The 27817-nt window shown below is 42.3% G+C and overlaps 5 protein-coding genes across 5 annotated transcripts; 2 read left to right on the forward strand and 3 right to left on the reverse strand.

The window, feature by feature from the left end:
• Positions 1-2526: 2526 nt before the first annotated feature.
• Positions 2527-6780, forward strand: PKNH_1334300 (conserved Plasmodium protein, unknown function; the record flags this gene model as incomplete). The annotated part of the gene is made up of 1 exon (XM_002260738.1): positions 2527-6780. The coding sequence occupies one exon, from the start codon at positions 2527-2529 to the stop codon at positions 6778-6780; it is 4254 nt and encodes a 1417-aa protein (XP_002260774.1).
• Positions 6781-7694: 914 nt separating this feature from the next.
• On the reverse strand, positions 7695-9760 carry PKNH_1334400 (calcium-dependent protein kinase, putative; the record flags this gene model as incomplete). Its single annotated transcript, XM_039113547.1, has 9 exons — positions 7695-7732; positions 7847-7910; positions 8019-8081; positions 8250-8355; positions 8556-8620; positions 8751-8822; positions 8968-9024; positions 9146-9434; positions 9657-9760. 9 exons carry the CDS (start codon positions 9758-9760, stop codon positions 7695-7697), a joined length of 858 nt encoding a protein of 285 aa, XP_038969925.1.
• A 3496-nt stretch (positions 9761-13256) lies between these two features.
• Positions 13257-16993, forward strand: PKNH_1334500 (conserved Plasmodium protein, unknown function; the record flags this gene model as incomplete). Its single annotated transcript, XM_002260740.1, has 2 exons — positions 13257-16680; positions 16881-16993. 2 exons carry the CDS (start codon positions 13257-13259, stop codon positions 16991-16993), a joined length of 3537 nt encoding a protein of 1178 aa, XP_002260776.1.
• A 351-nt stretch (positions 16994-17344) lies between these two features.
• On the reverse strand, positions 17345-22139 carry PKNH_1334600 (conserved Plasmodium protein, unknown function; the record flags this gene model as incomplete). The annotated part of the gene is made up of 5 exons (XM_002260741.2): positions 17345-18273; positions 18425-21476; positions 21622-21701; positions 21850-21892; positions 22092-22139. The coding sequence occupies 5 exons, from the start codon at positions 22137-22139 to the stop codon at positions 17345-17347; spliced, it is 4152 nt and encodes a 1383-aa protein (XP_002260777.2).
• Positions 22140-22558: 419 nt separating this feature from the next.
• Positions 22559-27711, reverse strand: PKNH_1334700 (serine/threonine protein phosphatase 7, putative; the record flags this gene model as incomplete). Its single annotated transcript, XM_002260742.1, has 16 exons — positions 22559-22673; positions 22852-23012; positions 23111-23215; positions 23424-23527; positions 23673-24029; positions 24281-24585; positions 24723-24880; positions 24999-25516; positions 25662-25742; positions 25900-26060; positions 26183-26262; positions 26412-26537; positions 26685-26780; positions 26918-27044; positions 27179-27317; positions 27474-27711. The coding sequence occupies 16 exons, from the start codon at positions 27709-27711 to the stop codon at positions 22559-22561; spliced, it is 2871 nt and encodes a 956-aa protein (XP_002260778.1).
• Positions 27712-27817: the final 106 nt, after the last annotated feature.

Below are 27817 nucleotides of genomic sequence, written 5' to 3' on the forward strand. Positions count from 1 at the left end.
GGTTCACCTATTTTGGAACCACCACCACGCTCATGGGGATGCCCCCATAGGAAGGATGAATGAGAGGTTGCTCACCCAAAAAAATAGTCAAGCCAAATCTTTGGACGCGTAACAGATGGGATGTAAGGAAGAAAAGGGAGTCTGTTATCACTCCATGTGCTAATGCAGAGATTGTAACAGAATGGGAGAATAACCTTTCTGCAATGTCCTATCGCATTTTTTTTTTTTTTTTTTCCCTTTTCCGTGTACACCTAAATATGTGGTGACGAATAAAATGAGCCATACACATATGTACGTGTTATGCCTTTCCCTCGGGGCAGTATTCGTGGAAGTATTTGAAAAGGATGGCTTTCCCATACAAATGTATAGTGGTCCCTATTGGTGTGAAAGAATATACCCCTCATTCGTTCTAACTTGTTAGGGTACTCCATTAATCATTTTCTATTCACATATCGTACGTAACACACTAGTGGGTATGTTTCGTTTATGCAGTTTGAATTTTTTATTTTTATTTTTTTTTTGGGGGGGGGGCATTAAGGAAGAATTCCTTACCTGCTCTGTTCTCCCTGTAGGTGAAGTGGCAGGACGCGTCACGCAGGCGCTCCTTCACATGGGAGAGTGATTTACCTCCACCAGTAGAGGGTGTAATATAGAACCACAACAAAACGTCTATATATGCATACATTTATCTCCCTATCCACATCCTTACGTGCGCTCCTGTGGCAACATCAAAATGAAATTTCCAGGGTAACCCCTCAAAACATGCGTCCACAATAACGTTCAACAGATTCCCTAAAGCGTTCGTTCACGTGGTACAGAGGAAAAAGAAAAAAAAAAAAAAAAAAAAAACGACATGGCACACCACTACCAAGTTGTATTCCCCCATTTTTCATAATCCATCACCTCCACTTGGTAGGAAGTTTTTTTTTTTTTTTTTTCACCACCCCTGAATGGAGAGAATACGCTTTTTTTTTCTTCTAAATTCCAAATGACCAATTCTGGGAGTGACGGAAAAAAAAAAAAAAAAAAAAAAAAAAGGGTGGCGTGACTTGTCACTTCTCTCATGATGAAGTGTTAAACACATGATGGGGAAAAAGGAAAAAAAAGAAAAATGCGAAAGAAGAAGAAAAAAAAAAAAACATGCGGCTGCACCATGCGTACACACATATTCGTATAATTCATATAATATTTCTTTCTCTTGTATGCCCATCCCCCCCCCTCGGGGCGATGGCGTTTCCACCCTTTTTTTTTTTTTTTTTTTTTTTTTTTTGCGAAATCCGCCAATGCGCGACAAAGATGGTGTGTCACGCGCTCCCACAAACCAAAATGGGTGAAACTCCACCACCACATTTTTACGAAGAAAGGAAGAAAAAAAAAAAAAGTCATAACGATCTATCATAGGCCTCGATAGGCCCGGTTATAAACACATTACCTGTGAAAGGAAGTCCATTCTTTCTTCGGTCCTCCTTTGCCACATCCCCCCCCCCTTGCAATTTCTGTTAAAAAAAAAAAAAAAAAAAAAAATCACGGCAAACAGTTTATATACCGCATGTAATTGTTGAATAAATATGCATGACACGCGCAGTGGCACTCGCCCCCATCCCGTTATCCCGCATGCTCATGAGCCCAACGGTAGGCACCACCATCACCACGTCGAACTCTCGTTCCCAGCCAAAGGAAAATTTTTACTGCTCCATTGTTTCCAAGCCTCCACTCTTGCAAATTTCCCCACTTACCAATTTGCGCCAAGGAAAACTGCACTCGCTTATTATTACGCTCGACAACCCTTGAGGCATGGAAGCGGAATAAAAAAAAAAAAAAAAAAAAAAATCCCTAAAGAAACAAAAAGGGAAACGAAACGGAAACAAAACGGAAACGAAACAAAACGAAAATAAAAGCTCAAAAACCAAAACAACAGAAAAAAGAGGAAAATTAAAAAAACAGAGGCAAAAACGATAAAAAAAAAAATATATCTTTACGGAAATCGTAGCGACTATCGCCACGACCATCACAAACACGCTCTCAGAGTGTACGCTTGCGAAAAACTGTTTCTGCAAAATCATGTAGCGAAAGGTTGGGAATAAGAGCCAACCCTGCAGTAACCAACGTGCACGACACAAATTTGTATGAGGAGGAGGAACGTTGATGCCTGAGCAATCCCAACGACAGTCGTGGACCACGCTCGGCTTCCATCACTCCATTCATCAATCGCTTTTATCGTCTCCTTTATATAACTGCCTTTGTTACTCCTCCATTTTTTTTTTTTTTGCCCTCCTTTGTTCACATCCCTGTGAATGTCCCATCTCGCGTGGAGGCGGAGGAGAGAAATGAAGTAGACTACTCGTCCCACCCTGGAGAAACACACCCTATCGTGTTATTACCATTGTGTAGTTGGGAGTTTGTACATGCATACATTTATATATATATATATATATATATATATATATATTTTTTTTTTTTTTTTTTTTTTTTTTTTTTTTTTGCTCAACTGTGTTAAGGAGTTCTGGTTGACCATCCCCCTATTTAATGCCACCAGAAAAAATGAATTACAGAGGCACCGACACGAAGCAATACAACAAAAGTAAGAATAAGTTACCCCTGTTCTTTTACAAAAATAAATATTCTAGTGCGAAGCAGTGTGCTGGACAAGGGAGCGGCTCTGTGAACCCCCAAGGAAAACAGAATACACAAGGGAGCCACTCCAACCAGGGACACCACCACGTAGGCGACAACGCCTGTGGCATCTTCCACGGAAATACGACGAATAATCCAGCTAACATGAACAATAGTTCCAATATGTATTACAAGAGAAGAAGTAACTTTAATGGAGGGGGCATGGTCCCTTCCAACAGTGCCAACGGATCAGATCCCAAAAACGGTAGCAGCATGGTAAGCTACAATGATGATATATACCACATGGAGAAGGGGAAGTTACTCAGTGGAGGTACCGGAGCGACGACTGGAGGCATGAACACGTATCACATGGATACTGCGCACGGGAACATCAACAATGGGGTGAACAACAGTGGAGCGAACAGTGGAGCGAATAGTGGAGCAAACAGTGGAGCAAACAGTGGGGGGCACACACACTCCGGGAATAGCCACCACGGAAAATTCTACAGCAAGAATACGTACAATGTTCACCCAAAGAAGGAAGCCAGACAAAATTATGAAGGCTACCTAAGCAATATGCACGATGGAACGAACAACAGTAGTAATGCAGAACTCACTCATGGAAACAGAAATTACAAGAACTACAACCACGATAACAATAGAGAGAATTACATTAACGTGGGTGTTCAGAAAAATGTGAATCGATACTACGGTGTAGGAGACGGGGGTTCATGTATGAACATGTCTGGACAGAAGAAGGTAAACTATTTCGATAGCACTGTTGGTGAATATCAGCATGCAACAACGCATGGGACAACACACAGTGGTGTCCATGGCAATGGTGGCAGGGAGGCCGGGGGGCAGGAGACTTACAACGTGAACCATCAGCTGAGGAGAGAACCCCCAAGGGGAAAAAACGGGTTGGAGAACCCATCCACCCTGGGTAACCAAAAGAAAGAACCCATGCTTATTATGATTAACGAAGAGAGAAACAACAACAACGATGGTGTGGGCAAGATGGGAATGAAAGTGGTGAAGGAGCAGAACCAGACGCAGAGGGGCGACGAAGAAGAAGAAGATGATGATGATAACGATGATGAGTATGATGATGATGAAGATGACCACGTTATGGATAATGTTGTTGATGATGTGGGTGATGATGACGAAGCGGATGAGGAGGAGGAGGAGGAGGAGGAAGTAGATCTGTCGTTCCGTAAGGACGCACCTAATGTTGATACCACCAGGGGAAGTAGTAACGACCGAGACGGATACAACAACGCAAAGGAGGTGCAGAGTTTTACGAAGAATAACGCACGAAAGGAAGTAAAAACACCCATCGATGGTAACAATTTGAGCAACCCACATGATGTATCCACAAATGTAGAGACAGCCAACAGAACACAAGTATCCAACCCCAGTAACCATCTCACCGGGGTTAAGAACACAAGTTTGGATCCCACCACGGGAAGTGCCTACAACATCGCCTACATGTTTATTTACCAGTACTACTACGTTCTTCACACGAAGAAGGCGATGATGCACAACTTCTACGCGGAGAACGCCGTTTTGCTGTTAAGCTTTAATCATCAGAAGGGGGTGGTAGGAAAGAAGGAAAGTGGCGCGGAAGCAATTGCATGTGAGGTGGACGCATCAGGGAACGCAGTTGGTAGGAACAGGGGAGGGAGCCTCCAGCAAGGGAACCCCCAAGACGAGCAGAGCGATGCAGACAAATTTTTCAACCTCAGTCAAATCAACGTAGAAGGTAGCGAACGAAGTGGAAATATGATAAAAATGAAAAATAAAAAAATGATATCAGAATATTATGAGCAATTAGGAATAAACGAATGTACAGTCCACATAAACTCCATCGAAGTGATAAACCTGCATGACGAAATTTACCTGTACATACATGGGAAAATAAAAAAAAATAAAAATACGAACCTGTTTTATTACTTTGTGCAGAATATACATTTGCATAAGTACACCGTGTGCCAGTACTACGTGGACGTAGACTTTGTGCATTACTACTACCTTGATGTAGTGGATGAGCAGCTGGAAGATTCGCCTCTTGCTACTAGGGGGGAGAAATCTATCACAAGGAATCGTGTTTTAGATGTAAAGGGAAAAGAAGATGGCACAAAGAGGAAACCTAAAGTTAACAAGATCAATTCTACACTTGGAGGGAAGACAAGCATCCCCAAAGTGGGAGAAGAAATTGTTGCTTGTGCATCCCGTGCCGCCACGCCAAGTAGTAGTCGTCTAAAAGAGGGCCCATACAACAGAACAACCGACGGATTGAAAAAAGGAGCAGTAAAGAAGGCAGATGTAGAACCCGTTTTGATATCTACTGAGACTAGTACCACAAAAGAGAATAAAGCAAAAGCGCCCACCATTAAAGGACAACTGAATGAAGGAAACTACCCTCCTGGACATGCCACGTATGGAAGTATTGCCAAACAACCCGTGCCCACCTTCTCAATGATGAATAAATCTACGGAGAGAAAGAACCACCTTGCAAAGTACTCACAAGCGCATGGCACCAGCACCCCCGGTAACAGATTCCATCCCGGGGACGACAACGACAATGACAATGACAACGACAACGACAACGAGCAGGATGAAGAAGAGGAAGTCGACTATCCAGATGTGGGGTACGAAGATGATATAGAAGAGGACGAAGAAGAAGATGCAGAATTGGATATTGACGAGGACGACGACAAGCACTTGCACCAAGACCTAGAACCGTTTGAAGGAGATATGGAAGAAGCATACGAAGAAGAAGAAATAGAGACGGAAGCAGACGTGGAGATGGCCCAACTGAGAAGAGAAAGCGAACGAGGGGCAAAAAAAGGTATCTACTCTAAGAAGGATGAAGCATCATTGCTTAAAAGAACACAGGGTATAGGCAAGCCTTTAAAGAAGGTTATTGGACATCACGATCCTGAATCAAGCGGAACCAATACCACCATAAAGACAAGCAACAAACTGAATAGCGGAGATGAGGATATCGACCCAAGGAACAGAAATGGAAAAGGTGTAGGAAATATAGCAGGGGAGGGAGGCATCCAAGCCCAGGTAACAAAGGATGTGTCGGCCAGAAAGGAACAGATTGCCTCTCCAGATGGTGGTAAAAAGGAAGGGGTCAAAGAGAAGGCCGATAACACAGGAGCATCTACAACCCCCGCGGCTATGTGTACGGAAAAGAAGAGCATCGAAAAGGACGGGGATGCGAAGGACCATGTTACTTCCAAAGCAGATCCAACAGCTGACGTGAAGAAGGCAAAGAAAAACAAAAGCGATGGAAGCAACAACGCGTGGAAGGTAGACAGTGAGGAGAAAATTCCAAAGATGGAAAGCATCCTTAAGGAAGAGAAAACCCTTAACGAAAATGGAAAAAAAAAAAAAAAAAAGGAAAAGGAAAAGATCAACAAAGTTGACCCCAACAGCTGGGTTTTTAGAGTGATGAAAAATAACACAAGTACCACCCCTGGGGGAAGTGGAACTCCCGCAGGTGGCAGTCAGAAGGTGCAAGAGGGAGCGAAACAAGCACAGGGGCAGAAGCAAGCGGAGGGTGATAAGGCGACCGAGGAAGGTGAAACCGATGTGGACACCCAAGGAGAAGATACGGAAGAAGTGGAAGAAACGGAAGAACAAGAAATCAACGCAAACGACAAGAAAATTATCATTCATAATATACACAAAAACATGGACAAGAAAAAAATTCATGACTGCATTATCGACCGACTCAAAAATTACAACGATGGACATGCCGTACAAGTGGACATATATCAACGATCACCCAAAAAACTCTTCCCAAATTCTTTCAGTTCTCTTAACCACGACAAGGGAAAGGCACCTGAAAACTATTCCTATGCCATCGCTGAGCTCGACTGTCGACAGAGCCAGAAACTCTTATTGGATCTTGGCCTCTACTGCAACGGTATTAAATTAAGCATTGAGCATTTTAAGGAGAAGAGAAAAATGGCTGAGCCTGCTAAGAGGAACAACAGGAAATTCAACGGTTTCGGAGGTGGCGCGCCCGTGGACGCGACCAAAGGGAAGGATGATCGCTACAGGAACTCCTTCTTCCGCGGCTCTTCGGCTACCGTGGCAACGGTGGGGGTGGCCCAGTTCAGGAGCAAGAGGAACAACATTTTCGTCAAGTGAGCCATTAGGGGGGGGGGAGGGAGGAGTTTCCACTCGCATGAGTCGTGTGTCACGTGTCGCCGTTTTTGCGGTGTCACTAACCTCGAACTAACAGATCGATTTCACGTAATAGGTGTATCCCCCTGGAGGCGCATTTTTTATTGTACGCATGTTTTTACCCTCAGCGGGGGGGAGAAGTCGTGAGGTGAAGTAGGAAATATAATCCCTTTTTTTTACCTTCCCCTTTTTGCGCTATACCCCCTACCAAAGTGCAAAAGTTATATTACTACAAAAGAATATATATATATTTTTTTTTTTTCTTTTAAATTAAATATTAACTTTTTTTTCTGATTAATTTTACCAGCCAACTGTGGGACATTTTTTCTCCCCCTGTGATGTTGGAATGGCCATATTCTTCATCAGAAGTATGAAGTTCCTGGGGGGGGAGAGGCATATTTATATCTGTCTATGTGTCCTTGTTGCACGAAGGCACATGCCGCTGGATACAACCACCTTGGCGAAGGAGGCCATTTTCTAAAGTTCTTCAATTGTGAAAGAGTCCAAAATTAATAAAAAAAAAAAAAAAAAGCAGCTAGCCAAAATGAAAGAATTAAACAAATGAGATGTTGAGAAAGTAGGCTGCTTGTAATTAGGACGAAGTGAAGGGAACAAAAAAAAAAAAAAAAAAAAAAAAAAAAAAAAAAAAAAAAAACAGCTAGCCAAAATGAAAGAGTTAAACAAATAGACGACCAAATATGGAAAACCGAATGGAGAACAAAAATGAGTCGTCCCTCACGCGACGCACAATAAGGTAGGGGTACGTGGGGGGTACATGACTGCTAGGAGTGGAAACAAAACAAATGGGGGAATAAGAAAAAAAAAAAAAAAAAAAAAAAAAAAACACACACACACACACAACGCTCCTAAAAGGTGGGCTACTCCACTTGGGGCTTGATCCACGGGTGATTGAGCGCTGCAGGGAAAGAAAGGTGTGATTTTAGTTCATCCGAATTGTCGAATTAGTTACACAGACGGTTGTCTATTTAACTGTCCGGGCCGCCAATTTGCACGCCTCCGATTGACTAACCTTGAAATGCCGTGAGTCTTTTCTTTTCATTTCTCTCCAACAGCTTTTTTAAAAAATCCACAGCCTTAAAATGGGGAAAAAAAAAAAAAAAAAAAAATAATAGAACGCTGTGTGTGCATGTTTTTTTTTATTATTTTATTTTTCGTGGCCCTCTCTCTCTCTCCATGCCAACCTCAACGGAAAGGGAGGAAAATTCTTTGCTCTTCCAGTTTATATTTTTGTTGAGTATTTCGTCCTGCGAATGTTTGAAAAGGAGAGACATGCACATTACATGGAGGGGGGGGTGAAACAATGCTGATATGCGTCTTAACGTCAACGCCTCGTCGTCACTACTTTTTGCCCGTTCGTTTATTTTTCGCTTAACTAGCTGGGCAATCATTTGTTTTCTCTCCCCCTTGGTTACCACAACTTTGGGAGTGTTCTTCCCCTCAAATGGGTATTTTCCAGTCAGCATGAAGAACACCATAACTCCCAGGGCCCAAATGTCCGACGACATCGTGTACTTCTTTCTGTAGGAGGTGTGTGTATATGTTCGTGTGTGAAGGTGGTTTGGCACTGCACGAGGTTATCTCTTTGTGTGCTCTTATTTCTACTAAAAAATTGTGCTATATTCGACTTCATTTATTCGTTCATTTATTATTTATTTATTTATTTATTTATTTATTTATTATTATTTTTTATTTTTTTTTTTTTTTTTTCCTCCTTTCACCTGATCAGTTCAGGCGAAATGTAGTGGGGGGAGCCGCACAGTTCGGTCAGGTATTCGCAGTTCACCTGTGGAAAGGGGGGAGGAAATAAATTTGCAGAGTAAGAGGGGCTTCTCAGGCGCGCATGCTAATAGTAGGGAACGCGCTGTCCACAAGTGCAAATCATCCACTCGTACAACTGGTGGTTTGCCCCTCACCTTCTTGGCCATTCCGAAGTCTATTAACTTGATGCTTTTCGTGTTTTTATTTTTAAAGAGGAAATTCTCTGCCTGCGGGGGGGGAAATGGAAAATCCTCCGTTGGGGTAACTCCTCCGTTGGGGTAACTCCTCCGTTGGGGTAACTCCTCCGTTGGGGTAACTCCTCCGTTGGGGTAACTTCTGCATGTGGGGTGTGTGTGTCCCCTCTGGCTTTACCTTAATGTCCCGGTGAATAATATTCCTGGAATGCAAATACTCCAGTGCACAACAAATCTGAGGTGGAGATGAAGTGGATAGTAAGTCAGAGAGAATTTTTTCAAAGAAAAAAAAAAAAAAAAAAAAAAAAAAAAAAAAAAAAAGCCTCACACTGGCAACTCAATTAACAAAGACCCACCTGACGTACAATCTGGATGGACTCACTCTCCAGTAGACACTTATTTTTAATCACTGTATAAAACAACTCGCCGCCCTCACACTTCTCCAAAATAATGTAGAACTTGTGCTTGTCCTCAAAGAAATCCTTGAACTTGATAATGTTTTCGTGGCTCATTACGGAGAGATATTTTATTTCATTTTTTACCATTTTTTCAAAATTTAAATTTTTTGTGTGTTTTCTTTTTTTTTTGATAATCTTCACGGCATACACTTCCTTCGTCTGTCTGTTGATGCATTCTCGCACGACTCTGTGGAGGTGTAATTTCAGAGCGCATGGGGGGTTGCCACTCAAGGGGAAACAAGTAACCACTCAAATGCAAACGAGTAACCACTCAAGGGGAAACAGGTAACCACTCAAGTGGAAACAGGTAACCATTCACATACAAACGAGTAACCACTCAAGGGGAAACTGGTAACCACTCAAATGCAAACCAGTAACAACTCATAGATAGACGCATGTAAACTCTCACCCGAAGGATCCGCAGCCCAACACCTTCCCAAATTTGTACTCGCTCTTCTTCTTCTTTTCTACATTACTGTAATGCCCAATTAGTTTATTTATTGCATTCCCCATTTTCCTTCATGCCCCAAGCGAGTGCTAGCTTTAACACAGGAAGGACCAAAAGGGGAGGGCAACAAAGTGGAGGGATGTGGAAAACAAAACAACCAATGACATGCGTGTAAGTTTGTATACACTGTGAAAATCATTTTGTAAAAATAGAATTGCGTTTCTGTCCATTGCAGCAAAACTTCTCCTTGTCCTCAATACGAATTCGAATGTGTCGACGTTATGGAAAACTGAAAAAAAAAAAAAAAATTCACTATCCTTGCGAACACATGGTTGGCATGGAGGCCACTTTGCCGATTCGTTCTTGGCCAGCGCAGCAGTGCGCCTAAAAAAAGGAAGGTGGAAAAATCGAGCGGAAAAAAAAAAAAAAAAAAAAAAAAAAAACGCCTCTCGGCGAATCCACAGTCTGCGAAATTGCTCCGTGCAAACTTTGTCACATAGGGCTCGCCGGAAAAAGACGCATATACACAACAAAGGACACACAAGGGGGGGGGGGCGATAGCAAATAACTTTTTCGTAAAAAAAAAAAAAATTAACTTGTGGACAAACAGACAAAGGAGTGACACCTACACGCATGCGTAGACGAGCATGTTCACGCGCATATAAGTGTAGTTTTTGCGTACGTAGGCTTTCTACTCTCTTACACTTTTTTTTTTATATCACATTCGAAAAAAAAAAAAAAAAAAAAAAAAAAAAAAAAAAAAAAAAAAAATAACTCAAGATAGCTGCGCTTCGATGACGTGGGATACCATTGGGATGGCATTCAAAGACGTAACAAAACGAGCATAGTTCTCTTTTCCGTTCCGACTGATAGTTGTTTTTTTTTTTTTTTTTTTTTTTTTTTTTTTTTTTTTTTTCTTCCTTTGTTCACATGCCTATCGTATAGCCACTGTGCCCTTCCCCCTTATTTGTATTGCATGCGCGTTTGGCTACGTACACTCGTGGTATGTCCTTATCGCCGCAAAGTTCCTGTGCTAACAGGGGGGGGGCCTGAACAAATTCACCCATGTCAAGCTAAACTGAGTTCTTTGCCGTCACACAGGTACGCATAGATACGCATAGATACGCATAGATACGCATAGATACGCATAGATACGCATAGGTACGCATAGATACGCATAGGTACGCATGTACGTATGTACGTATGGGCGCTACTCAGGCGGGAGTGTCGTTCTACATCGCAGAACAACGCTGGAAAAGGGAAAAGGGAAAAGGAGAAAGTAAGGAACCTTCCTCTAACGGAGTGGCATGTAGAACAGAGGACGACATGTAGGAAGTAAAATGGGAGAAGAGAGCAAACTTATGAAATGGCATAGAGAAAAAAAAAATGGCACAGAAAAGGATAACATACAAAATGCGAAGTGGTTAAAATAAATTACAGGAAAACTTGCGGGGGAAATGCACCGCCTGCGCCAGGATCCCTTTGTTTATACATTCACCGTTGCAGATCCCAGGGGAAAAGTAACCTTTACCGTCGCATGCCGGAACAAAAAAAAAAAAAAAAAAAAAAGTGTCGATGATATATATAAATATATGTAGATGAATGCTCGCAGATTACAACGAAGGAACAACTATACCCTCTTGAAAAAAAAAAAAAAAAAAAAAAAAAAAAAAAAAAACTGAATTAGTGGTGATCCAAAAAGGGGTCCAGTGATGTACCCCTAGAATAGCTTAATTTGTAATACACCTCTCCCCATGAAACCACGCAAACCATTCCGTTGTGTAACGCAGGTGGTATTGTCAAGTGTAGAACCTTCACTTTTCATACAAGGAAGGTCCAATTTGACATGGAAGAATGGAGAAAGCGTGCTATTCCTATTTCGCCAAACATAAGTTCCAACCCTATTCCACATATCTCCCCATTCATTAGGCAACCGTTAGGAAAACAAAACGAGAGAATTACTGTGAACGCCCCGTAAGGGGGGAGAGTGTTCCGTTCCGTTCAATTCACACAAACACATATGTACATTCTGATACATATATTTATGTATATATTGGGGAAGGGTCCACGATGACCCCACCGAAAAAATGTACTAGGATGGAACAGACAAAAAAAGGGAGTTAACCAAACGATACAAAGTGGAAGGAAATGAATCTCCAGCCGGAAACACAGAAGGGGAAATGATCCTTCCAATTCTTCTCCCTACATTATCTCCCTCCCCAATGCTTTGCTCATAAGTGCTAAGGCAGTTGTAAATGGAAGGTTGACGCATTGGTAGAAACATATAGACTCAAGCATGAAGGGGCCAAAAGGGGCGATTAGTTGAGTCTTACTTATTCACCCCTTGCTTTTTCATCATTTAGAAGTAGCTAAATACCAGTGGCAATTTTTCACCAATTCTTCCCCATCCATTTGAGTCGTTACACCATTTTCAAATATCAACCGTTCTACTCCCCCACCCCCCAACTTTGTTGGAAAACCCTCTTCTCGATTGAGGCTCGTGGGAACGACTACCCAAGGGTATCAATTAACCATATGCGGTACGGCGACAATCCGATAAAGGATTCACCAGTTGTCCATTTTGTTCGCCCAAGAAAAAAAGTTAAAGGGGTAGATCCGCATATGGCTACCACGAAAGTAGAAAGACGATAGAAAAGTTCTTTTTTTTAAAATTAAAAAAAAAAAAAAAAAAAAAAAAAATCATGATATGTTTATGTTTCCCCCTTCTCTTCTTTATGTGAATGTTCTTCGAGGGGAAAAAATAAAAATGTAATGAATTTTTTTTTTTTTTTTTTTTTTTCTGCCTAACTGTGCTGAACTAATAGAGGGCATACAGTGCGTGTGGGATTTCTCTTCTTTGCGTTTCTGTTTCAACTTGAATACATCCTTGATTTGCATGTGGAGTGCACCCCGATGCCATTCTACACACATGCGTGCAATGCTACATCGGTGTGAACTTCACCAAGGGGATGGAGGTTGTTGTGGTTGTGGTGATTCCCTTGTTGTTGAGGATCGGCAGGTTAGTCGTTTAGCTCCTTCATCCATTTAGAACAACCTACTTCCTGCCTTCCATGGTTTGGCACAGAGTGCGAGAAATACATGCAGTCACTTCCATCCCAGGATGGAAAGACAGAAATGGCACACAGGTTTATTTATTTATTTTTTTCCTGTGGAGGGAATGAGTCCAATCATAGGGTTTGCACTAACCCGCACGGAAAATAGGGGATACTTCCCTTTTGCCATGAGGACCTAATCATGTCGCTCCCTAATTCATGGATTAAATGTGGATACACTAACGTAGTAGTTATGTTTTCTCTCCTCATGGAGATTAAAAATTTTTCGCACCTTTCACGATTGATGGAGAAAACATGGTTACGCACCTACTCGTTGAAAGAGAATAAAAGAATGAGAACGCACTCCGCATGTGTGTATGCAAGGCGAGTTAGTTACCATTCCACCTGTATGCTTGTGGTTTACTTTTCTCTTGCCCAAAGGGGATAGTACCGTAGAACAAGTGCAAACAACACTGTGGCAGAGACACCCATCAGTTGGGTACCAAAGATGGAGGAAAGCTTGTTCATAAATCTGGATGGGAATAAAAACCTTTTGGACTTTATCAAAAAATACGAAGAAAGGTTAAAGCGAGAAAACAGCACCAACGTGGTTTTCTCGGGGAATTGTCAAGAGGAGATACACCAATTAGAGAACGGTGGGAATGAACAAAATGGATCCACACAACCAATTGAGCAGAACAGACAAAACGAGGTAAAACCAAGGGGTGGAAAAAAGAATTCCTTCATCTCCGAAAGTGACAAATTGCACCTGTTACAATGCCTCGGCAGAGCTAGTTTCTCCAAAGAAGGAACATTGCATGATTCTATAAAAAAAGAAAATATCTTTCGGTACCATTCATTCTGTATAAATGGGGGGGAGAAGGTCACGATGCAAAGGGGAGAGAAAATTGCTCTCCAAGGGAGAAGCCATGTCTCTTCGCAAAAACTAAGTGCAGCGAGGGGGAACCACAGGATGGCCAGGCAGTGGCTCAGATCTCAACAGAGGATCACCAAGTTGGTGTCCAAAAAAATATCACCGGAGGGGCCAAAGGGAGAGCTATCGGAAGAGTTGAAGGAAATGCCCAAGGAGGAAGATCCTTTGAAAGTGAAGAAATCAGGCGAGGATAGCTTGAAGAAACTCGGCCCATTGATCCCCCTCAGGACAAAAGACACACCAAGGCAACACGGTGGATGCTTACATGTTCATAAAAAGGAGCTAGACACCCAAAGGTTGGCCGGAAGTAACGAAAAAATAAGAAAACACAAAAAAAATATTCTCCATACTCTTCAAAACAATAATTCCTCCCGCTCAGTACAAATCTCAAAAGGGAAAAAAAAAAAACAAGAAGATTATTTTAAAAATAATTCCGCAATAGATTTAGTACCTTCTGCTGTACATGGAAAGAAGAGCTCTTGTAATTTGTTCCGCCGAGGGGGAAATCCTTCAATGACTAAAACTGTGCATTCAACGGAATGGATGAAGAAGACAACAGACCGGACAACAGACAGGACAACGGAGAGGACGACGGATCGGACGAGAGAGGGATTTCCTCGGGGCGCAGGGTTTAAACTCCAAAGGGGTCGTGCTCTTGTTGGGAGACCAAACTTGGTTGGCGCCCACCGCATCAACTGTAGTACTGGTAACATCGGAAGGGGACCACATCGGAGTAGGAAAGAGAAATGGGAAAAACCATGTGAAGAGGAAAAGAAAGAGCATCTGTCACCTGATGAACAGAATAGGCACGCAAGTACCTCACACGTCGAGATTGATCATTCTTTGGAAAACTCTCTTATCCTGACGGTATCATCGTCGTCAACTTCTCCATCGTTATCATCATCATCCTCCTCCTCCTCTTCATCTTTTTCATCTTCTTCCTCCTCGTACAATGTGATTTATTCTGTCTCATCGTACGACAGGGAGGAAAGGAGAAAAATCTCCAGGGCTGTGATATCTGGAGAAGATGACCACAGGGGTGGAGACACGGAGGAGACGACACATCATTGTACAGGTGTGCACGGAGAAGTGGTAAAGGTGAAAAAAAAAATTTCTCGTTTTATCCCTCCTGAAATGGATACGCCGAAGGAGGAAGAGTTAAGGAGTGATAAGGGAGAGGGGAGCCCCGTTAATGCGAACATATCCATTGCAGAAAAATACATTGCAGAAAAATACGTTGCAGAAAAATACGTTGCAGAAAAATACGTTGCAGAAAAATACGTTGCAGACAAATACGTTGGGAGGGAGAACGATGAGGGAGATGACCACGTTGATGTTGAGGATGACGGAACCAAGGAGGCCAAGACGGTTCGAAGGAAAAACGGAAAAAAAAAATCCAAAAGAAAGAGCGAAAAAAAGAGCATCGCAATCCATGGAAAGACAGAACCTGTTGATCTCCTCGACCAAATCGACCCGGTGGATGAAATGTGCCACATCGTTCGGTACAAAAAGGCCATCTCAAAACTGAAGAAGAAAATTTTAAACGGAGTAAAAAGAATTAGAGAGATTCATACAGTCAGGAGAACAACAGGAACAAATGCAGGGGAACATCCCGGAAGAGAGTTCGTGCAGTTTATTAGGAGGGCCAAGAGGGCGTTGGAGGATCGGAAGGCAGAGTCAACCATTGGAAAGACGCCTGCTTCAGGAAGACGAGATAAGCCAAAGGGAAGAGACGAATCTGAATCTTACTCACGCGAAGACACATGCGAACTATTCCTGCAAAGAAACAAAAACGAAGCGATGATTAAAAAATACCTAGAGAGGAAGATGCAGCTGATCAACCATATCAAAAAATATATTTTGATTTACCAGAGGAAATACGAGAAAGAGTGTCTACATAAAAGGAGAAGAGACAAGGGGGAAGGAAAAGACAGTGTAGGAATTTTGTTGAAGGGGGAAGAGAATAATCACGGTGTGGTTAAAAAGGAGGTGGATTCAGAGGAAAAGAAGAAAGACCAAAGGAAAGACCAACATGAGGTGGGTATGAAGGAAGGGAATTGTTCTCCCATTGTTAGTCTACAGCAGGGGGAAGAACTCCAAATGGTTGTCACTCCTCTGTTAAGCGAACCTGTGCGGAGGAGTTCGCACGGGTGCTACTTCCAGAAGACAGACTCAGCGCCAAAGGAGCCATTCATAGAATCCCATGATGGAAATGAATCCTTCCTCTCCACACAGGAGGAGGTAAACGAAAATGCAAAAAATGAAAAAATAAGAAAATTAAAAAAAAAAGAAATAAACCTTAAAGATGATAACGATATCGTCAAAGAGAGATTTTTACCTAATCAAACGATTGAATGTAAATTGTTTCATCCTGGAGAATTTTCTTCTCAACGAGTGAAGGAGTTCCTCAAGGAAAAGGATATCAAAACGAAGGAATTTGAGATGACAAATGGATGGAGTTCCATCGTAAGGAGTTCCCTTTTCCTCTCCCATTGTGATACCCTAAATAAAACAAAGCGCAAAATTAATGCAATGAAAAGCGGAAAAATGTTTCTATGTTCCAGTGAGAACAAGACACCCCGTTCAGTTCGACTCAAAAAAGATGGAGAGATGAAAATTGCACCGAACGTTAGGTTGGATCTTCTGGACAACTGCGCGGCGATTTTTTCCTTTTTGAGGAACCAACTTAGGAGGGTAAATTTGGCACTCACAGGTGGACGCTTCATCGGGGAGAACAATTCCACCTCGACCACCTCCTCAACGAAATTTCCTACAACAAAAAGGGTAGAGAATAAACGGAACTATCTGCGCATTTTACGAAGAAAAGTAAAGAGACATCTAGAGGAACTACGAAGAATGAAGATTGTAGCATTCATCCTTTCGGTTCTCCCTGATAGAAGCAATTCCTCCTGCACACGAACCTGCAGTGTGAAGAGAGTAGAGACACCGAATATATCCGCAATGCGCGTAGGAAGATCGCACATGTCTGGGAATCATGGTAAGTTACATCACACCCCTGGGTCATTGTGTTGCCACCCATTTGTGCAGTTCTGTCTATACCACCCGTTGGCGATTTCCCCTTCACTTTGCATTGCGCTGTATTGTGTGTGTGTGTGTGTGTTTTTTTTTTTTTTTTTTTTTTTTTTTTTTTTTTTTTTTTCCATTCAGTTCCTTCCATTATCTCCCCTCCTTCTGTAGGAAAACTCCTAAACTGGATTGCACCACTTCCTGCGGTACGCCCAGTCAGGTGTAGAGTCTCCACAAACGTTTTCAGAAGACGCAGAAAAGAGAAAATTGAGGATACCTCATGAGCGGCACATTTGATTCATCTCATCCGTCGAGGGAATGCAAAAGAGAAATAATTTTCCCCCCTCCTTGGAAAATTGTGTACACATCAACAGGTAGTACGCCACCTCAGTGTCACACCCTAACTCCAAAAGATGGAATGCTTTTTTCTCCTCACTACGGATAAATTTTTCCAACAGAAGGGCAAGTGAATGCACCAGTTCGGCAGTAGGGAGGATAACCCCATCCCACCACTCCCCCCCCCAAAAAAAAAAAAAAAAAAAAAAAAAAAAATGAATGAATGAATGAATGAATGAATGAATGAATGAATTTTTTTCTCCTTTCAACTTCCGCCTCGTCCCACCCGTGTACCCCCGCTAGGACGGTGGTAGGACTCCCTCTCCACTTTCATACCACCCGCAATGAAAATAATTCACCATGCGAATGAAATAAACACAGAGGACATCCAACCAATCCTGCGACAATATCTTCTCACCAAATGGAATGTGAACCATGTGAATTAACTTCTTCATCACGGAAAATATTAAAAGCACAACTAGGCAGACACAGTACATGAGACACAGAAGGATTGATCTGTCCAATAGGTACGTATCAACAACGACAAGTAGAATGACTAACAAGGAGAGTACTACCATCCATATTTTGTGCTCTCCTATCCATTCGTAAAACAGCTTCCTGTTCCACCATTTATTCAGGTAAGTTTTTTCCTCCCTTGGTGTACTCTCTGTGGAAGTGCTGTCCCTCATAATCCAGCAACATGTTCCTACTTTCCTTCGCCACCCTACTAGGAAGAATTTCTTTCTTCCGTCCTTGACATCATAAGGATAATCCTTTGTTGTAAGATTCCTTCCGGGATGAATATATTCATTATCTCTGGTACCTCTACCATGAGTGAACTCTCCCTTGCCATTGGGATGCCAGAACCGTTTCTTCACTCTCCAAGGGATCATCCCTTCGGTCTTTCCAACGTTCAATAATTCTGTCCACCCCCTTTGGTTAATAACACCCCTCCTCGTTGCCCATCCCACCTCTCTTCCTTTTTTCTTCGTCCCCAAAGGGGGTTCCCATATCATGGGAGAAACCCTTCTCCTAGGGTTGTTGCTCTGTTGGGGAGAACATTGACTTGTTCTACATTCACTCTGTTTGGATATTCTTCCACTTTGGATGGTCGACCATTCCATACGTTCATTTAGCGAACGCCCCGTCAGTTGGTCTTCCCTTAGCGTACCACCCACAGGGAGGTAAATGACATGTATCCTTGTATCCACGTAAAAATTTGTGAATCCTGTGTAAGGGAAGTGCACATCATATGTGTTGGTGAAAAGGAATGTAGAGAACACTGCACTGATTGGGGATAGGATATGATGAAGAATGGACACAAGGCCTTCCCATCACACAACTTTTTTTTTTTTTTTTTTTTTTTTTTTTTTTTTTACTTTCATGCCTTGGGTAAATCTCCTTCAAGGGGGAACCTTTACCGAGAGTACATTCATCTCCTCCTTCAAGTTGTGAAGCCTTCCTGTTCGTGTGAGTCCTTGCCTCCTGGTCCATTCTGTTCCATGTGAATATTCCTCTCCTCTCCGTATGAAGGGTGGATAACCCATGGTGGGTCACCCCCCTCATGTAGACACCAATTTCGGAAAAAGCTCCAAAAAAGTAGTTCAATCCATTTGATGTATCATCTTGTGTGATGGTTCGATCAGTGTGACAGTTTTCGTCGTCCAGAAGATAATCTCCGCGGAAGTAATCATCGCAATGGAACACATCAAAAGATAGTTCACCAACTTGGTTTTCACTTTTCCCTTCTACAGACAAAGCTACAACACTGGAGTCGTCCCCCTCTGCACACATATCATCATGGTGCATTACGATCAGATCTTTTTCTCCTCTAAAGAAATGCCAAGAGAAGGAGGAGATGATAACTTCTACACTCTGTGTGTTAACCTCCTGGTGCGAAATGAGGTGACTCAGAATGCGACTTGTTGTGGAGGAAAATCGATCCAGACATTTCTTGATAAAACAGATACCACGACAAATCAAGTTGACATTCGGAACTCCCATTTCGTCTACCAATTCATCATATAAAGTAAAGCGTGAAAATATATCTGCAAAATCATGAAGGAGTTGCATATGGACAACAGGTGCATTACCACTCAAATGCGTTCCACCCATTTGGCTACATAACTTTTCAATTATTATTGTTCTCCACAGGGGGGTGATCACTCCTTTGGGTAAGCACCCCCTCTTAATTTTTTTTTCAAACTGAGTAACCCCACCAAAATAGAACCTATTCAACATGGTCGACCTACCTCCCCCATGTGACATGAGTAGCGGGAGAGAGTGTGCCATGTAAATGGGCTCTACATGAACGAGTACCATCCTTCTGCACGGATGATGCATATCCAGAACCAATGCTGAAGCATCCCTTCGATCACTGGGTATTCCTTTTTTCAAGTTTTTTCCGTTGCTTGTTTCATTTGCCCCTTGCGCACTTCCCCCCACATCAGTCATTTCTTCCGAAGAGAGAAGATTAACCATTCCCAACTGTATCTGCTCCATTGTCTGCACGGATTTACTTACCATATGATATGTTGATTTTTTCTTTTCGTTTTCTTTTTCTGGTTCAGAATAAGGAAGCTTAATTAATTTATCCACGGAACGTTTATCGACTGTAGAAATGTCTACCATGTGGTTCAGAGTTTGCTCTTTCTCACTAGTGTTGTTCTCCGACACGCTTGTTGTTCCACCCGGAAGAGGATATTCAGTCGTGTCACTCTGAAGGGTGCACTGAATCCCACTGGACGTGTCTCGTGTTTCCTTCGGTACCAACTTTGTTATCCTTGCGATGGTAGACATTTCGCGGGAGAGTTTCGCCTGATGTACCTTCCCCTGAGTGATCCTCCCCCTGGTTTCCTTCACTTTCTCTCCCTGTGTACTTCCAGCGAAGTAGGCGTCTTTCCGTCTGACCACAAGTTCCAGTTCCTCTTTCCTTTTCGCAAGGAGAACTTTATCCGCCTCCAACAAATGAATCTTCATCCTTAATTTATGCACAACGTACTCGTATTTTTTCAGTTTATCCTTTTCCCTCCTGATATCTTCATAAGAAGCTTTAAGTTTCCCATATTCTTCTGTACACTCTTCATTCATTTTTATTCTTTGCAAATATGTTTTCACTTTTTTTTCCAATTCTTTTTTTACCTCTCTGCTTCTTTTCTTATAATCCTCAAACTGATTCCTCACATGACACATGGTGTGGAAAATTTGTTTCGTTCTGAGGAGAGACAATCCCAGATGTGTATATGTTAAATAAAGAAAGGATGTAATTAAGTGGAGAGTTTTTCCCATCACTAGGTCATCCTTCATTTGGCTAACCTTTTCCATATGCTTATAAACTTTTTCACACACTCTTTTGACATTTTCTTCTGCCAATGCTTGTTCGATATCATCCAAACTGTATTCATGCCTGTTCTCCTCGTTCAGGGTGAATAGCATAGACTTTATATCTTTCCCATGGTAATAACTCCTATTGTAGTTATTGTGAATTTTTCGGGATGATCTATTATTTCTATGTGGACCAAAATTATTTCTCCCTTTTGAGTACCCACTGAATTGGAAGTTTCTCTCCTCGTTATTGCTCTCTTCACTGGTACAGATAGAATTCGACGAAGGATCCTCCCCTCCCTGGTGTCCTTTCCAGGATATGTTTTTATAGAGGGAAGGATATTTTCGGATGGACCTGTTCAGATATTTCACTTTTCCTACATTTCTCCTCTTCTCAGAGTATGTATTTGGTGCGCCCTCCTCGTACTCTGTGGTGGGTCCCGTGCGGCTATCGCGAAATGTGTTGCATTGTCCATGCGCAACTCCGTCGGATTTCCTACCACCACTACCATCACTACTGATTTCGACACTGTGCTGTGCGTTTCCTCCGTATGAGATATCCCCCCCTCCTCCCTCCTCCCTTATTCGAGCAAATAAAAAAACTACCAAACAAATGAACTCCTTAACTACGGGGTGCAGATTAATACAGCTCTCTTGTGCCTCCTTCTTCACTTCTTCTCCAATGGAGACACAGTTCCGTAAATTGACATTTTCCTGAAAGAAGTTCGCTTCTTTTATGGGTGTCTCTCCTAGGCGGTCTCGACGTTCGGCTCTTTGGTTGCCATTGTGATTAGGTGTGTGACTAGCCGTGTGACTAGCGGTCTGACTAGCGGTCTGACTAGCGGTCTGACTAGCGGTGAAATTATCTGACGCATCCGATCCATCACTCGGGTGGCCATCACTCTCTTCGTCACCCCCACCGTAACCTTCCCCATCCACGGGCAGACCCAACTGACACCTCACCACGCGTGCACTTCCCAAATCGGAAATGAAGTCATCGCTGCTGTCTTGCCTTTGCTCCAGTTCGTCCTTCGGTTCGTCATCCTCATCATCTTCGCCATCTTCTACACCATGCGTATGCCCACTTTGAATTGTATCTATGCCTAGCTGTGTTATGTATAAAGGAAAAAACTCTTTAGTGTGATCATTTCACGCATGCAGTGGATAGAGGGGGAGTAAAACCCGTTGTTAATTTTCTCCGATGAATGTTTGCCTTTTTTTTTTTTTTTTTTTTTTTTGTCTTCCCCCTTACATCTATCAATCTTTGAACATTCCAGGGGCTTCCCCCGAGCTTGGCCTCAATGTTTTGTATAATGGACTTGTCGGCAATCCCTTTGCGAAAAGAAAGGCATACAGATTTTTTTTTTTTTTTTTTTATCTGTGCAATGACTACAAGTTCATGTGTGGTCAAGTAAGTATAGAGAGGTAAAGAACCCACATCTATTCTGTGCGCGCGGATAGACGAGCACATTCGGCCAACCTGCGCTCAACAGATCCTTCGCGTCAACAGATTCGGACCCTTTCTTGGGAAAGAGAAAGGCGGGGATGAGGATGAGTCGGTCGATGTTGGCGAAGTTCATGTGCACAAGTTGGGAGATCATCTCCACGTATCAAACGCACATCAATGGCACCATTACGACGGTTGGTAGAGTTGCCATTTATGCATCCTACACATGGTGTCTTTTTTTCTTTCTTTTTTTTTTTTTTTTTTTTTTTCATTACTGCCAAGTTCGTTAGGAATAACTTCAGCTCGTCCACCACTTCAGGCATATTTTGCAAGTTGGTTCATTTGAGTTTTCTATTTTTTTTTTTTTTTTTGCACACATTAGTTGATACGTAAGTTTCTTAAGGGAGGGAAATAAATTCCATCGAGGGGGAAGACGTCGAATAGGACATTCCTCCTTTTTTAAAATAAAAATGCAATGATATGGGGGACAAAATCATATGCCACAAATTATTATAAGTAACGTTTAACAGAAAAAAAAAAAAGGAAAACAAAAAAAACAAAAAATTTGCTACTGCGCAGTTTGCACTGCTTGGTTCGCTTCCTTCATGTAGGTACACGTGATTATGGGCCGGAAGTAAATTCGTTTTTCCTTCCTGCGGAGCTACGTAGAAGAGGAAGTGGCCCTGGAGGACTATCCCCCCCAAATGACAACTGAAGCAGAAAAACGAACTTCCCTTCCTCGTCATATGTAGTACACTGGCTTGAAGGAGTTTAAAAAATCGACATAGTCTATCTTGTCATCTGTCTCCACGGTGTAGGACAGTAGGTCGATCTGCTCGTCCGTGAGCGGCTTTTTCCTTAAGAAAAAAAAAAAAAAAAAAATATATATATATATATATATATATATACACATATAAATGTATACATATAAATGTATACGTATACATATACATATATATGTATATATGTATGCATTTGCGGAGGATCCCCCCGGCAGTGGCGATGGCAACTGCGCCTGCTTCCATCTTTAGTTACTTTTCATGCTTCTGCTCCTGCAGGATTTTGTTCAGCTCCATCAAAATATAGCGGAAGTGTATGCTCGTTATTTTCCCCTGCATGGTGTCCTCCAGGTACTTCATGCATTTCTTCAGGGCCACTTTGTTCTCGTAAATCACAGTGCATATGTGGCACCAGATCTGCGAAGGGGACGATGACGGGGGGAAAGCAGTGAAGGAGGAAGTAGTGTTACAGTGATATCACTGCTAATCGTGTCATCGGTGACCGCCCCGCTTACCTCGTCCACGTAGGAATACTTGCTCTTGTTCACAACGTAAAAGGCCTGCAGAAATTCCAGGAAGTTTATCTTGGACGACTTTGTTATGTCTATGGATTTGGCTAGCTGCAAAAAAAAAAAATAAATAAAATAAAATAAAAAATAGCTAATATTGTGTGCAAATGTGGGAAAAACTTGCCTGACCACCTGAACAGGCAAGGTAAAATTTAAAAAAGAAAAAAAATAGCTATAGAACAAAAAATGAGAATATAAACGAACAAATGCCAGAGCAACCGTGGTAGAGACCAAAGTGGACAGTCCAGCAGGTCCCTACCTCCATCAGAATTTCATCGTCCACGTCGAACTCCACCTCCTTGCTGATCTTGTTCATGTCAAAATTTTTGATCGCCCGCACGAAGTCGTCGTAATCCAGGTAGCCTACGAAGGGGTCAGCGGCGTTGTAAAGATAGGCACCAGTGTGTGAAAATATTCCGGCGAGGCACACGACATCGAAGTCGCTGCAATTCAGCCCTGTATCCATCATCCTATCCAATGTTGTATCCCTCCCCCCCGTCGGACTCACCATTCCCAAAGTGGTCATAATTCTTAAACTTCTGAAAGAGAGCAACAGACTTGATCACGCTGGATCTCTTCCTCCTCTCCGATCCACCCCTCTCATTATTTTCCTCGTAAAATCTGTAGTGGAAGTTAGCTGTGTCTGCACTGTCGGCCAGAATATGCTTCCCTATTGTCTCAATTAGCTTTCGAATTTTATCGTTATTTATGTACTCCTTGTTTATTGCGAGTCGATAACACACTCTCATTTTCCCGATGAACTCCGCCACATCTATTTTATCATTTTCCTGCGCTCTGTCCCGGTTGCACAGAGAGTTGCTGTTGATCAAACGCACCAGGATACGGATTTGTTCGTTCGACAAATCTGTAGGGGAGAATGTGTAGCGGAAAGGACAAAAGGGCAAGAAGAAATTTATGCAAAGGATTCTGTGACTACAAAACGTGGACTACAGAACTAAGTGCGGATAAACCGGTTCCGCTGAATCGGATCCGTATATATATATATGAATATATATGTATATGTATATATGTATATGTATATATGTATGTATATATGTATATATGTATATATGTGCGCGCGCGTGTGTAGCCCCTCCTTCATGCTGAACCACTTACCTATATTGAGATCCTTCAGAACCTGCTCAAATTCCGCAAAGGAAACTTTTCCATCTAAGTTCTTATCGAACACCATAAGGGTCTCACGTAAACTCAAGTCTGCCTTGAGCAGGGCCTCATACAAATGCTCGAAGCACTCACTCTTCCATTCTGTGTTAATGAAATTTTGAGTGGGTTCATAATTTATTTTGAATCTGTTGAGGATGCTGTTGTAATGCACCTGGTTGCCTTCGATCATTTTGAGCTTCTTGCACAGATATATCCACGGCACCTTCTTCGTCCCGCTCAGCTTTTCGAGCTCCTCCCTGAAGGGGGGGTGGGTGGGGGGGTGGACCAGTAAAACGATAAATCAGTGTATGGACGTATCTATGTACTGACAACAGAAATGTGCATTGGTGCAATGGCGACAGGATGATGTTGCTCCTTCATACAGTCTCATTACCTCCATATGTTTATGTGGACCTTGCCCGTGTTATCCTTATCCTTCATATAGAGATTACTCCACAAAGAGTTTTTTTCATGGCAAATTAACGTGCTCAAACAGTTTAGAATGTCATTCATTTGTCCTTCTGCAGAAATTTTATCGTTGCTCCTTTGCACCTGCGTATGTGTAGGGGGGGGGGGGGGGAAAGGGGCGATGTACTCACGCAGTGATTTATACAGCACGATAAATGTAGGCACCCCTGTAATATGTGCATCGCGGATCCCCAATGCATACATTTTTCTCCAGGTCCAATATCTTCGACGAATTAAGAACCTTCTCCCGGAGCTTCTGGTTTTCCTCAAATGTCTCGCGAATGACCTCAAGGGAGGGAGACATGTACTCCTGCACCTCGAAGGTTAGATCTTGATTGAACACGATGGCTGCCCCGAGATTCTTGATTTTATTGCAATAATTGGAAGCGGAAAACAAGGTAATGCATTTCCCTTCATGGTGACTCTCAATACCCTTCAACGTTTTAGGCACTTGATGGGATCGAATTAAAATGTCGAAATTATTTTTCCTTAAAAACATATCTGTGATATCTGGGCCGAATGTGATACAGTTATTTCCCCGTGCGTTTCCTCCAATGCCGTTTTTTTTTTGTGGGTCAGACCACAGTAAATCGAAAATGACGGTATCCTCATATTTGTCGGGGTGCAAAATTTCATGCTTTTTTCTGTCAAGCTCGTCTATCTCCTGAACGGTTAGATCCTGGTACCTACTCAGTCCACCGTGCACCACGAAGATTTGATCTACACGGAGAAGGAGAGAAAAATGCATACCGTGTAGGGGGGAAGAATCACGCATATTGTGGAAGTAACGCAGTCACCCTTTCGAATTCCATTCCATATAGTAGCAAACCAAGTGAGGAAAGCGACATGATTTTATGTTTCCTACTCTGGATATTTACGGCCAAGCCAAGTAATTCGAACACTCCTTGAAACAGGTCGAAGATGCCACTGTCGTACTTGGATAACACTAAATGGGAAAAAAAAAAAAAAAAAAAAAAAAAGGGGAAATCACCGATGGGGTAAGGGAAGTGGTGCAAATGACACCATAAGTGATGTAAAAAAAAAAAAAAAAAAAAAAAAAAAAAATAGAGCAAGGACGAGCACGGGAATTGGTACCACCCTACCTTCATTGTAGAAACCGTAAACTTCATTCATGTAGGAGCATTCGTGATTCCCCCTATTAATTATGACACTCTCGTAACTACTTAACTTGAAGACAAACAAAAGGAGGAAGATTTCCGTGGCGTTTTCCCCCCTATCAGCAATATCTCCGTTGAAGATGTAGCTACATAAGTGGGAGGAGAAAAAAACACATGACATGGAACATATGCATGTATACGTTACTCTGTAGTTATTTATTCCCGCACTCATTAATACTCTCTCACTTTTCTACACTCCCTCGCTCACATATTATTGGAGGATGGTAAACCAAATCGGTTAAATAGCCAAAGGACATCGTTCAGTTGGCCGTGTACGTCTCCAAGGATCTTCGAAGTGGGGAATGGGAAAGGGAGAGGGGGGGGGGGGGGGGAGAGAGTAAAGCGATTGTAAAGAAGACCATAAAATAATATTGATATCATAATGAAGCAATGTACCACATCGAAACACTGTGTTGTTAGTGTCTATCATTCCCTACGATCAGTTTGGTATCCTTTGATTTCTTCGTCATGTCCACATGTATCACAGAGCTCTTGATGTTTTCCTCTAGCATCTTTTGCGTTTTCGTCAGGATCTTACAGACAAGGTTATTTGGGAGGATATACTGTGTGTGTGTGGGGGGGGGTGGCGTGGAGGGAATTTGGTGATGTGATGGTGACGATGAAGCGGTAATTGAGTATCCATTTTGAATGTAGTCGGTGGTAGCATTATACCGTCAGAACGTAACGGTGTATCTTTCTACATTTCCTACATTTTTGGTTGTCAAGAAAAAGTGGAAGATCTCCATGGCGAAGGCCTTGTCTATTTTGCCTTTCAGATTTGGTACATTTTCGTTATACGTGTTGGACTGCAGAGGAGAAAAAAAAAAATTTGCAGATAATTATTCGGTGACAAACATTTGTTTGTTCTGCCTACACATAAGGTGAATAGTACCAGAGAGGGGAAGTGCATTCTATCCCTCATCCATCAAGTCAGATATCCTACCTCGTAAGAAGTTGTGGAAATCCGGGAAAACTGGTTGGAATTACTGGAAAAGCATTTGGATGTAAACTGGATCTTCCCATTTTTTATGTCTTCGCTTATTACCTTGATGAGAGGCTTATAAATTTCGCTGCGGATGGAGTGATAAGTGATAGAGTAATGACAGGTATGTTGGTGCGAGCTAACATAATGAAGTGAACTGTATCCACCTCATGGAGTTCCTTCCCCCTCCTTTCATTTTGGCAAATAATTCCTCTGGCCTACTCATGATTGTGCAGGGTCATGTTTTCGTGAAGATGTTCAAATTTTCTCCAAACGAGGGAGGAGACGAAGGAGTGGAATTCCTTCCTGGCTCTGTATCCCCTGAATACCCTCTGGATTCTTATGCATGCGCTTTCTGTTTCTGCACGAGGGGGGAGGGGGTATAATAAAGATGTTAACGTGAAGCGATGCTTAACCGGGGTGTGTAAGCGCAACGCCTAACGGGGGTATGTAATCGGTGGGGCCCCGCCAACCGAGGGGGGAATGATCTGCAGATAAGGCGAACATGCAGTGATACCACTGAAAGGTCTGATCGAATCACGCAAACAAAAAACGACCATGGATCCATCTTCCGGAGTGTACACCCTTTCCTTCCTGTACACACCATCTGTGTACCCATCCCTATTGCTAAATCTAGCTGCGTATATTTTTCTCTTTTCAGGAGAAGACTGCCCCACTTGGATCTCTTCTATATGTTCTATTGTGGCCTTGTAGCCATATACCATGACGGTGTCCTTGATTTTTACATCTTCCATTTTGGACTGACGGGCGAGATGGCAAGAAAAAAAAAAAAAAAAAAAAAAAAAAAAAGCAAAAAAAGAAAACAAAAGAATGGAAAGGGAAAGGAAACTAAACCGAATG

Source organism: Plasmodium knowlesi (genome assembly GCF_000006355.2).
Source record: "Plasmodium knowlesi strain H genome assembly, chromosome: 13".
Classification (NCBI taxonomy): Eukaryota; Apicomplexa; class Aconoidasida; order Haemosporida; family Plasmodiidae; genus Plasmodium; species Plasmodium knowlesi.